Source organism: Amblyomma americanum, chromosome 7, assembly GCF_052857255.1.
Source record: "Amblyomma americanum isolate KBUSLIRL-KWMA chromosome 7, ASM5285725v1, whole genome shotgun sequence".
Taxonomy (NCBI): Eukaryota; Metazoa; Arthropoda; class Arachnida; order Ixodida; family Ixodidae; genus Amblyomma; species Amblyomma americanum.
Window position 1 is genome coordinate 133,464,129 of NC_135503.1, and position 12,289 is coordinate 133,476,417.

Below are 12,289 nucleotides of genomic sequence, written 5' to 3' on the forward strand. Positions count from 1 at the left end.
AGAGTTTAATCCCTCGCACCTCGGCCGAAGCAAGCTGGTGTTTTTTATCATATGCATATTTCGGTTTTGGGGCCAGATTCGGGAATAAAGGCGGGGAAAAGCAGAGTGGCGCAGTGGAAGCGTGGTGGATCAAAACCCAAAAATCCGTTGCTCGAAACCACGCCCTGCTAGGACTTCTTTCTCCATTTCACGCGACACTCTGACTCATGGCCACCACTTTGTTCGAGATTGAAATACCTGAAACATTCCTCTTCTTCCTCGTCCTGCAGAGTGGCGCAGAGAAATCGGCATATAACATTGATACCCAGAAGGGATGACCCCGTATAACAGCTGTCGACAAATTCTTACCGTCTAATTAGCCTGACCAATGTCGACTACAAAATCTTCATGAAAGTTTCATCAAAAAGACTTCAGTCAGTGATAAAATTATTTGTAGGACCTCATCCGACATGTAGAATTAAAGGTCGGACAATACCGACTAATGTTTACATGGCAAGAACGACACTCGAGTGCAGTGTTGTCCGTAGGGAGCGGTTGAGTTGCAAGGTTGCACGTGGACTTCGGAAAGGCGTTTGTCCGCGTCATGCAACAAATACTTTTCGCCATTTTAGATCATATGAATGTTGGAACTGTTCTCTTAAACGGGATCAAATGGGCTTGTAACGACTGTTCAGCAAATGTACTGATAAAAAAGGAAGCTACTGAGAGCTTCAAAGTATCTTGGTCTGTTAGTCAAGAATGCCCGCTATCCCCTCTATTGTTTGCCATGTACGTACCTTGAGCCATTTTGTTTCAAAATTATTCAGGATGCAAAAATACGGGGTTTTCTATTGATGTTATGTCAGGTTAAACTTCCTGCGTACGCTAATGACATTGCTCTGTTCTGCAGTGACAAATAAAGCATCAGCGAAGCTGTGAAAGTGACAGCTGCGTAGTGTAAGGCATCGGGTAGCGTGGTCAAGCGGAATAAATGTTTTTGACATGGCAGATGAGAAACAGTGCCATATGTTTTTCGAAAATCTACACTGGCCTGCTACCCCGATCAAGTACCTCGGAGTGCTATACACCATTACCGAAAATCGGTCGATTTTTGGAAGCAACAAACGGGAAAAGCCTGTGAAAAGTCGAGAAGTGAGGTGAAGGAAATCTTTCTGTGTTTTCACTCGCTACGGTATGCAACATATGTATCATTGCGAAAGTCTGGTATGTCCTTGCGAAAGTCTGCGAAAGTCTTGAAAAAGTCGTGCAGGCACGTTGGTATGAAACTTTCAGCGGACGACTGATGTGAAGACAGGTGCGTGATGACGGTGCGCATCTGTATGGTTTCTGTTGAAACTTTTTAGTGCACCACTGAGGGACGAAACCCTGGTATAGCACGATTATGAACGATGAATGATCAGTTCAATTTTATTTCTCAAAGGCTGTATTCCTAAACAAAGATGCGATAGGAGGTCGGCGGTTAGTTGTTGTGGGTTAGTCCTGCTAATTGTATGGTTAGGGCACAGGAGTTAGTCCCATAAAGAAATAAGCGAATGAACCCACAAATTTTTGCGATCTTTTTTCTTTGCCAGTTTGCCATTTCGTTATAACGTGTTCACTTTCTTGCAAGCTCGTCGGGGTTCTTCTTGCTACGGTTTGTTACGGCGAACGGAATCTATCGTAACAGCGCGTTTGTTCGTTGCTTATAAATATGCTTATTGCCTTCTCACTCAAGTTATATTTTTGTTTTCCATTCCTGATTGTGACTGCCAACTGTACTGCAGTGCACATGTTTCACATTGTCGTATATTTAACCTGCTGTATTATTCATTGCATAATTGTTCAAGTTGGCTTGCCCTCTAATTCAGGAACCCGATTATTTCACACAGCATACTTAAATAAAGTAGCATACGAATAATAATGGGGGTGGGTGCCGTTCGAAGGCTGCGCCCCGTGGCGGAGAGCGCGCGCAAGGAAGAGGCAGAGAGAGCTCAGTCATCGTCAATCACTTCGAGAGCGAGTACATGATCATGGCGCCGGCCATGAATAAAACCGTCCATCCGCTGGTGGCGGCGACCGCGCGCACCACGTGCGGGTTGTCGAAGGTGTAGTTGCGGAGCATGACCCCGCGCATGGCGTGAGCCGGCAGTCCGTGCGGCACGCTCCAGCTGAGTACGCGCAGCATCTTGGGCACGCCTTCCACGGGCCACAGCACGCCTGCACAGGGCACACGCGCACAGCACGGAGCCGGGATCAGCGCGTGCACCAGCTAGGCACTGGAGAGCTTACAACTGGCAGCTTCATTCTCGTGTGTATTTATGCAGGAAGTTATTTGTTTGTCCGGAGGTCTCTGTCCGTCCGTGCGACCGTCCACGCCATGAGAAAACAAACCCTTAAGCGATTCTCGCAGCATCGAGCGAATGCTTTAAAATGCACTGATTGCTCTTTGTGGTGGTGGTATAGTAAGGTTCGTTATATCCGTAGTAAACAGACGAAAGTTTGTTATAGGTTAGCTAACCAAAGTTCGTTATATTCGAAATGGTACAGTAAGGTTTATTATATCTGAAGTAATATAATAAGTTCGTTCCATCCGAGGTGATTACGCGTGATGGCAGGTCGCCATTTCCACTTGCACTGACCGTTCTAATGCTAAAGCGTTAATAAAACACAAGCAGAAAAGTATAGGATTGAGTGGGATACGATCTCAGGTCTTTTAAATGCCAGTGTACATAGTGGCACTGCGGCGCGGAGAGGCCGTTTGCGCAGACGCAAGCCGACGGCTCTGCTACTCCTCTCTCTCACCTGGCTCCTTTTGGCGCTGAGATCGGAAGGAGACGAGGAAAGTGCACAGGCCTGTCGACTGGCTCGAACTGGGCAGCTATTACTGCCGCGTGCAGACGGAAGAGAGTTGACAGAAATAGATGCCAAAGAAAAAGATCCCAAAATCGGCGCGTCGCAGCAACCACGTCCGCCCACGCATTCAGCTCACAAAAGCTTATGCAAATGGCACTTTGTGACGTAATAATTAGGATGAATCAATGCGACAATTACAACTGCGTATCTACGTAATCTGGCGCTCATTTCACACGTAGCGAAGCACAAAGAAATCAAACATTTATATAAAAGATATCGTGCCAGAGTTAAATTTCATTCACATATGAATGCGCAAAATCCTCACGAGATGGCCAAAAAGAGACTCCTTGAAAGTTTTGAAGCTTTTGATCTCTCCGCCGTGGCTCAGTAGTTAGGGCGCTAGGCTACTGAGCCGCAGTACACGGGTTCGAACCCGACCACGGCGGCCGCGTTTCAATGAAGGCGAAACGCAAAAGCCGCCTGTGTGCTGTGCGATGTCTAAATATCCCCAGGCGGTCGAAATTATTCCGGAGCCCTCACTTTACACCGTGAGTGGGGTCGTGCGTGCCCCGAGTTCTATGGCGAAACGCCTGCCTGTTTGTCTGTCTGGCAGTGCGGGCTGGATAACATCACTTTTATTACGTGACAGCGTATGCAGCTCGTTCAGCCGAAAAGCCGTCGGCGTCGCAGTAGTAGTAGTAGTCGGCATCGTGCGTCCGAAATGTTCGGGGGCTGCGTAAAAATCAGGGGGCACGCACACTCAATGAATAAAAAAGAGCAGGGGTCTATGCTGGGAATCGAACTAAGGAGTTTGGCTTTCGAGACAGGCACGCTTACATTTCGGCACGATGTCTCGACAGTTGAACATTAATACGTGTGTCTAGTAAATGTACTGGTTTCTTAGAAACCTACCTTCGAGATCTGTACTGAGGCGCGCATGAGTAATTACGAGCGTATAAATTACACAGGTCGAAATTAAGTGAGTACCATGCGTTTCCGGTAAATTTCCTCCGTGCTTGGCGTGCAATCGCAGCGCCATCGTGTGGGACCCATTGAAACCTCCCTTCGCCATGGACGGCGCTGGTCGGGCAAATGGCGCGCGCGTAGGCGACCTTTCTGCGTCGGAGTAGCGTCGTCCGTTCTGAACAGGTGTGATGGAACCGCAGGCGTCTACGAGTTCTAGTGTGGAGCAGCGTCTATGTTCTGAGAGGCCTCCTAGAAACTCCATCGGTTTTGTCCAACGGACAAGGCGTCGCACCGAACGGGCGATGGCGTTCCGTGAACTCCTTGACAGCGCTGCAGCACGCTGTCTCATCCCACTCTTAAAAACGAAGCTTAGACGTCCTCCATTTTTTATTTTAACGTGCCTACACTTAATTTCTGTCTGTCTGTCTGTCTGTCTGTCTGTCTGTCTGTCTGTCTGTCTGTCTGTCTGTCTGTCTGTCTGTCTGTCTGTCTGTCTGTCTGTCTGTCTGTCTGTCTGTCTGTCTGTCTGTCTGTCTGTCTGTCTGTCTCTGTAGAGGCTTTTTTTTCTTTTTGTTAATTTAAATTGCCTCACTATAAAATCTGCCTCTCTGTACATCTGTCTGTATCTCTCTCTCTGTCTGTGTCTGGCTCTCTGTGTATCTGTCTGTCTGTCTTTCTTCCAGGCTGTCTCTCTTTTTGTGTCTCTGCCTCTCTTTGTCTCTGCCTGTCTGCCTCTCTGTGTCTCTTGTCTGTCTCTCTATCTTTCTGTCTGTCTGTCTTTATTACTGGCTGTCTATGTCTATATCTGTCTCTGTATTTCTCTGTTTCTCTGTCTGTCTGTCTCCTCGTCCCTCTGTCTGTCTGTCTCTCTGTCACTCTCTTTCAGTCTTTTTGTCTCTGTCTGTCTCTTTCTGTCTGTCGGTCTCTGTCTCTCTTTCTGGCTGTCTCGCTCTGTGTCTATGTCTCTCTGTCTGTGTCTGTCTGTCTGTCTATCTCTCTCTGTCTCTGTCTCTCCGTCTCTCTTTTTCTCCTCTGTCTGTCTGTCTCTTCGTCTGTCTGTCCGTTTCTCTGTGTCTGCCTCTCTCTCTGCCTCTCTAACTCTGTCTCTCTCGGTCCGCATGTCTTTTTGTCTGTATCTGTCTGTATGTCTCTTTGTCTGCCTGCCTCTCTCTCTCTGTCGGTCTCTCTCTCTGCCTACCTCTGTCAGTATGTATGCATGCATGCATGCATGTATGTATGTATGTATGTATGTATGTATGTATGTATGTATGTATGTATGTATGTATGTATGTATGTATGCATGCATGCATGCATGTATGTGTATGTATGTATGTATGTATGTATGTATGTATGTATGTATGTATGTATGTATGCATGCATGCATGTATGTATGTATGTATGTATGTATGTATGTATGTATGTATGTATGTATGTATGTATGTATGCATGCATGCATGCATGCATGTATGTATGTATGTATGTATGATCAAACATTTGGGGGAACCCCCAAGCCGAAGTAGATTTGCAAGAAGGGAGTAAATTACTCATTGACATCCACCCGAACGCAGCCATATGGCTACAAAGGAAAGCAAAACAGCTTTCTCAGAAACTTCGCAGTGGAAGCAAAATTCGTCCTGGTCCGGGGTTCGGACCCGGGACCTCCGCTTCACCGGAGCAGTCGCTCTACCAACTGAGCTAACCGGGACGGCAATCCACTCGTAGGGCGAGAGTGAATTCATCAGTAACTCGAAGTGGAAAGTGTTGGTCAAATATTTAGGAGAATCCCGCAAGGTGGAGTAGATTTGTAATAAGGAGTAATTAGTCATTGACAGGACCAACCCTATTCCCGCGCCCAAATCAGCGATGACGCCTCGATCGCGCCGCGGAGGCGGCGTTGTTCAGAAGCTTCTAAACTCGTTGATGGCCAAGAAGACCACGACGTATCTTTCGGAGTTTTTTTGCCGACGTGAGGACACCACGAGCCCCTGTCTGGCGAGGCGCCCCTTTTACTTGCGTTCGTTTTTTTTTTTTTTTCAGGTGCAAGCGTCGATGTTTGCCTGAGTCCCTGCTGTGTACCATAGAAGAGCTCCGGACGACGAGATCACCAGGCACCCTGCTGCCGTTAACCGCTAAATCTGCAAACCCTGGTTCACAGGAAGCCACGTGAGAGCTGTGCCGATGCCCGTGGCAAGCGGCGTCCAAAAGAAAACTCCGTGCTCGCTGCTAGCGTGTTAGGTGCTCATGAGTGAATGACGCCGTGCTAAAATAGCGACACAAAATTACTGGGCAGGTTTTATCTGCCACCCCGCTGCACGCATCCTTCACGGCTGCACTCCCGACCATAAGATCAACCGTGTCTGGGTGCCCGCCCACGCGGGAACCTCTGGAAACGAAGGGGTCGATCGACTAGGTCGAGGCCGAACCAACCGGGCGGCTGGCTATTATTAATTATTAATTGGTTTTTAGGGGGAAAGGAAATGGCGCGGTATCTGTCTCATATATCGTTGGACACCTGAACCTAGCCGTAAGGGAAGGGTAAAGGAGGGAGTGAAAGGAGAAAGGACGAGAGAAGTGCCCTCCACTACGGCACCTCTCTCGTCCTTTCTCCTTTCACTCCCTCCTTTACCCTTCCCTTACGGCGCGGTTCAGGCTGGCTCCACGGATCCAGACGCTGTGGCTGAGGCTTCCCAGACCTTTGACGAAATCACCAACCTCCCCAGAGAGGCGAGACGCCAATTCCCGCCTCCCCACCACGACTTATATTGATCGAAAGCCACCTTGCTCCGCAGGTTGCCGACACACTCGATCCTTAGCTATTCTGGACTATCACTAATCACAGACGGGGAATACGACCCGGCCTGCCAAAATTGTAACTAGGGAGAAATCGCCACCCAGGCGCATATCCTCCGTGGTTGCCCGGGAAACCCGCCCCCACGAACCTTACTGCTGCCAGCTCCCTCCGAGGAGGTGACGTTTAACCCGGCTAAACCTAAGTAACCAAAGCGAAAGCTTTAAAGGCAGCCTCTCGGCGAGCTACGTCCACTGGATTGGATGGTCGGACTCGTCCTCTCGTCTTCGCAACCTGTGCGACGCAGACAGTTCACGAGGCGTCTCGCCAGGGTCATCCGTGACGACCGATGTCGTTAAATTGTCGAGAACTGTTGCAACCCGTTGGCGCCGGCTGAGTGGCAGCGGAGGCTGTCTAGAAAGAGCGAGCGCACGGCTCCGGCGTATCTGCGGTTGAGCAAGACTTTCATTTGAGCTAGTTGGTTGTAGCTTGACATGGTTTACGCAAAAACTCAAGACAGCTTGAGTGTGCTTGTCTTCGTCTTTTAGCGCCTGTACGCGTTCTGCGGTTGAGTGACGTCCTGGATGTCACGTGACTAGGCAGAGGCGAGCGCTCGGTTTCGGCAGCGGTGGCTGATTGACGTCATAGCTGTCACGTGTTTTCTCCGCCGTTCAAGGTCAAGCTCACGCACACCTCGAAGCTGCGGAAGGGAGTGGTAAAATCTTTCGCTTAAAAAAAAAAAGAAAACAAGCACCAGACGTTACACGTAGCAACGTGGCTGTTTTACGACCTTACGCTTCGACTCTTGTTGAACACGTTCGCCATGGTGCTCTTTGGCTGAGCTGTCCAAGCACTTCGTACCCTATGGGTACAGGCGGCCCAGTGCCGCCAACACAGCTGTGCACGTGTATCGCTCACCTCCTACGAGCAGCGTGGGGTAGAGCGCCGCCAACGAGAGCAACAGGGCCGTGGCCTCATCCTTGGACACCGACGACGTCAAGAACCCTGCAAGGAGGAAAGAGACCCTGCTCGAAGTGGCACTGGCCTGGCATCAAAAGCACACAGTTGCTGCAGAACTCGCGTAGGCACGCTTCGAGAGATGTAAATTGGTTGTTGGGGAAAGGCAATGGCGCAGTATCTGTCTCACATCTCTGCGGACAACCAAACCGCACCGTAAGGGAAGGGATAAAACAGGGAGTGAAAGAAGGAAGGAAGAAAGAGGTACCTTAGTGGGAGCTGGATGGATGGATGGAAGGTAGGAGCGTCCCCTTTGAAACGGGGCAGTGCTAGGTGCCACCATGCTCAGTTTTTTTTCCTTTATTTTTGTTTAACTCTGCTTTATTTATTTATTTACACGAGTAATGTTATCTCTAAACCCTAAGGCCTGAGGGAGTGACTGTGCCTGCGTCGACATCGGGATGGATACCATCACATTTTAGAATGAGGTGTTCTATTGTTTCTACAGATTTACCACACACAGCACATGTGTCATCTTCTTCGTTAAATTTCTTTTTGTAGCTGCGTGTTCTAAGACACCCTGACCTAGCTTCGAAGAGGAGGGCACTGCATCTTGAGTTATCATAAAACGTTTCCTTCCTGATCTGCCTTTTCCAGCATCGATATAGTTCTGCACTATACTTCTTTTTCATTGAATCTATCCAATTTTTACCTTCGACGTTTTTAGCCTGTCGTTTAATGCTCTTTGTTTCTCCTCCCTCGTCTCTGGCAAACTTCTTCATCATCATCATCATCATCATCATCATCATCATCATCATCAGCCTTACTACACCCACTGCAGGGCAAAGGCCTCTCCCATGTCTCTCCAATTAACCCTATCCTTTGCCAGCTGCATCCACCCTTTGCCTGCAAACTTCTTAATCTCATCCGCCCATCTAACCTTCTGCCACCCCCTGCTACGCTTACTTTCTCTTGGAACCCACTCCGTTACCCTTAAAGACCAGCGGTTATCTTGCCTTCGGATCACATGCCCTGCCCAAGCCCATTTCTTTCTCTTGATTTCGACTAGGATGTCATTAACCCGTGTTTGTTCCCTCACCCACTCTGCCCGCTTCCGATCTCTTAACGTTACACCTATCATTTTTCTTTCCATGGCTCGCTGCGTTGTCCTTAACTTAAGCTGAACTCTTTTCGTTAGCCTCCACGTTTCTGCCCCGTAGGTGAGTACCGGTAAGATTATGCTGTTGTACACTTTCCTCTTGAGGGAAATTGGTAAACTGCCACTCATGATCTGCGAGAATTTGCCATATGCGCTCCACCCCATTCTTATCCTTCTAGTTATCTCCCTCTCATGATCCGGATCAGCTGTCACTACCTGCCCTAAGTAGACGTATTCCGGCACAATTTCTAGGCTCTCGCTGCCAATTGTGAACTGTTGTTCCCTTGCTAGACTGTTGAACATTACCTTGGTTTTCTGCATGTTAATTTTTAGACCCATCGATCTGCTCTGCCTGTCTAACTCGTTGATCATGATTTGCAGTTCACCTCCTGAGTGACTCAGCAAGGCAATATCATCAGCAAATCTCAGATTATTTAGGTATTCTCCATTTATTCTTATTCCCAGCTGTTCCCAATTCAGGCCTCGAAATACCTCCTGCAAACAAGCGGTGAACAGCATTGGCGATATCGTGTCTCCTTGCCTGACGCCCTTCCTTATTGGAATTTTATTGCTGACTTTATGGAGGACTATAGTAGCTGTGCAGTTGCTATATATATCTTCCAGTATTTTGACATAAGGCTCTTCTACCCCCTGATTACGCAATGCCTGTATGACTGCTGAGGTTTCCACTGAGTCGAATGCTTTCTCGTAATCAATGAAAGCTATATATAGAGGTTGGTTATATTCTGCGCATTTCTCTATCACCTGATTGATAGTGTGAATATGATCTATTGTGGAATATCCTTTACGAAAGCCTGCCTGATCATTTGGTTGATTAAAGTCTAACGTTGCCCTGACTCTATTAGCGATTACCTTAGTAAATACTTTGTAGGCAACGGATAGTAAGCTGATCGGCCTGTAATTTTTCAAGTCCTTGGCGTCTCCCTTCTTATGAATTAAGATAATGTTTGCATTCTTCCAAGCTTCTGGTACAGTCGAGGTCATAAGGCATTGCGTATACAGGGTGGCTAGTTTTTCTAGCACGATGTCCCCTCCATCCTTCAACAGATCTGCTGTTACCTGATCCTCCCCAGCTGCTTTTCCCCTTTTCATTGCTTCTAAGGCTTTCTTTACTTCATCTTTCGTTACTGGCGGGATGACGCATTGCTGTGCACTGCTGTCTTTCTCATTGGCGCTCTGATTACATTGGCTACTGTACAGCTCAGTGTAGAACTCTTCGGCTACGTTAACTATCTTATCCATATTGCTAATGACATTGCCCTGCTTGTCTCTTAATGCATACATCTGGTTTTTACCTATGCCTAGTTTCCTCTTCACTGTTTTAGGCTACCTCCGTTCTTTATAGCGTGCTCGATTCTCTCCATATTAAACTTCCTTATGTCGGCTACCTTGCGCTTATTTATTAACTTTGATAGCTCCGTTAGTTCTATTCTATCGGTAGTGTTAGATGCCTTCATGTTTTGGCGCTTCTTAATCAGATCTTTCGTCACCTGAGATAGCTTCCCGGTATCTTTTCGAACTGTCCTACCGCCTACTTCTACTGCGCACTCCGTAATTATTGATGTCAGGTTATCGTGCATTGAATGAACATCAAGATCATCTTCCTCAGTTAAAGCCGAGTATCTGTTTTGCAGTGCTATCCTAAACTCCTGTGCTTTCCCTCTTACGGCTAACTCGTTAATGGTCTTCTTCTTCGCTAGCTTCTTCCGTTCCCTCTTCAAGTCTAAGCTAATTCTAGACCTTACCATTCTATGGTCGCTGCAACGCACCCTTCCGAGGACGGCCACATCCTGAATGATGCCAGGTTTAGCGCATAGTATGAAGTCGATTTCATTTTTAATCTCACCATTGGGGCTCTTCCAGGTCCACTTCCTGTTTTCTCGTTTGCGGAAGAAGGTATTCATGATCCGTAAATTATTTCTATCCGCGAATTCGACTAATAACTCTCCCCTGCTATTTCTAGAGCCTATCCCATAGTCACCTACCGCGTGGTCGTCAGCCTGCTTCTTGCCCACCTTCGCATTGAAATCGCCCATCAGTACAGTGTACTGCGATTTTACTCTATTCATTGCTGATTCTACGTCCTCATAGAAGCTTTCAACGGTCTGGTCATCATGGCTGGATGTGGGCGCGTAGGCCTGCACCACTTTCAGCTTGTACCTCCTATTCAGCCTAATTACTATTGCTGCTACCCTCTCGTTAATACTGTAGAACTCCTCTACGTTGCCAGCTATATCCTTATTAATAAGGAAACCCACACCTAGTTCTCGTCTATCCTTTAACCCGCGATAGCACAGTATGTGTCCGTCCTTTAGTGCTGTATACGCCTCACCTGTCCTCCTAACTTCGCTAAGCCCTATCACATCCCATTTAATTCCCGCTAGTTCCTCGAACAGCACTGCTAGGCTAGCCTCACTAGCTAAAGTTCTAGCGTTAAACGTTGCCAGGTTCAGATTCCGGACAGGCCGCCATTGGAATCTGAACCTGGAATCTGGCAAACTTACTGGCCAGCTTTCTAGTTCGTTTCTCCCACTGTGTGTCAACGCTCTTTCTGTAAAGGTATTTAAATACCTTAGCTGCCCACCTGTTATCGTCCAATTTCCTCAGGCGTTCTTCGTATAGTACTTTACTCTGAGCTTCCCGTGCTTCGAACGTTGCCCAGCCCATATCCCCCTGTACTGCCTCGTTTGTGGTTTTCCTGTGGGCACCTAGTGCTAATCTTCCAACAGTTCTCTGATTTACTTCTAATCGCGACTGAACTTCAGCCCTTAAGCATAGAACCGCATTCCCGAAAGTAAGCCCCGGCACCATTATTCCTTTCCAAATACCTCTCAGTACTTCATACCTGTTGTACCCCCACAATGCCCTATGTTTCATTATCCCGGCATCTCTTCGCCCTTTTGCTATGAGAGACTGTTCGTGCTTTTTCGTGTACAGTACTCACGGATTGAAATAGGACATTCGGAGCGCGTGGCCGTCGCTTCATGGAGTGCCGCCCGTAGACGCTCATGAAACCAAGGTGGTGCATTGTGGTATGGCGCGAGAGGGAGAACATCTACAAAGCAGAATTGTTCCTTCCAGTAGCCAATGAGCCGGCCTGTGGTTTACCACATGCCGCGTGGTACTGCAAGGTTAGCGCTCCGAATGTCCTATTTCAATCCGTGAGTACTGTACATATGCCCTTTGTTTACCCATACCCCGAGATATTTGCATTCGGCCACTTGGGGTATTTCATGGCCACGTATTGTAAGCTCCTGATCAGTTGTACCGTTGAATACCACCACACTTGACTTAGTTTCGCTAAAACTTTGGTTTGTGCTAAAAAGGTTGGTTCTCACGAAGTGGGATGCTTTTCTGCACGGCAAATGGGGATGACAGTATACGCAGTCCATGGGCGAATGAACTGCAGCAAACTCAGTTGGTTGCTAGTAAAGCCAATTCCGTTAACTTTTTAAGTGTGGAATAGCCAGAATGTCATTCACCCTCAAGCAAATAAAGAATTAAATTGAATTTTGCCCGCATCGCACTGGCATCAGTCTGCTTCTACGCAGGCGCGTCCTGTGTGT

At 47.8% G+C, this 12,289-nt stretch overlaps 1 protein-coding gene across 3 annotated transcripts in view; it reads right to left on the bottom strand.

Moving 5' to 3' along the window:
* Positions 1-1,372: 1,372 nt before the first annotated feature.
* The window catches only part of LOC144096599 (ABC transporter G family member 23-like), a 90,617-nt gene continuing 79,700 nt past the window's right edge, over positions 1,373-12,289 (bottom strand). For 2 of the 3 annotated variants that reach the window (XM_077629407.1, XM_077629406.1), the window contains 2 exons: positions 7,505-7,591; positions 1,435-2,196 (listed from right to left, as the gene is read on the bottom strand). In XM_077629407.1, the coding sequence (XP_077485533.1) occupies positions 1,985-2,196; positions 7,505-7,591 (299 nt within the window). In that variant the 3' untranslated portion in view covers positions 1,435-1,984. Of the gene's footprint in view, positions 2,197-7,504; positions 7,592-12,289 lie in introns of all 3 variants that reach the window. The other variant, XR_013306784.1, reaches the window with a different exon arrangement.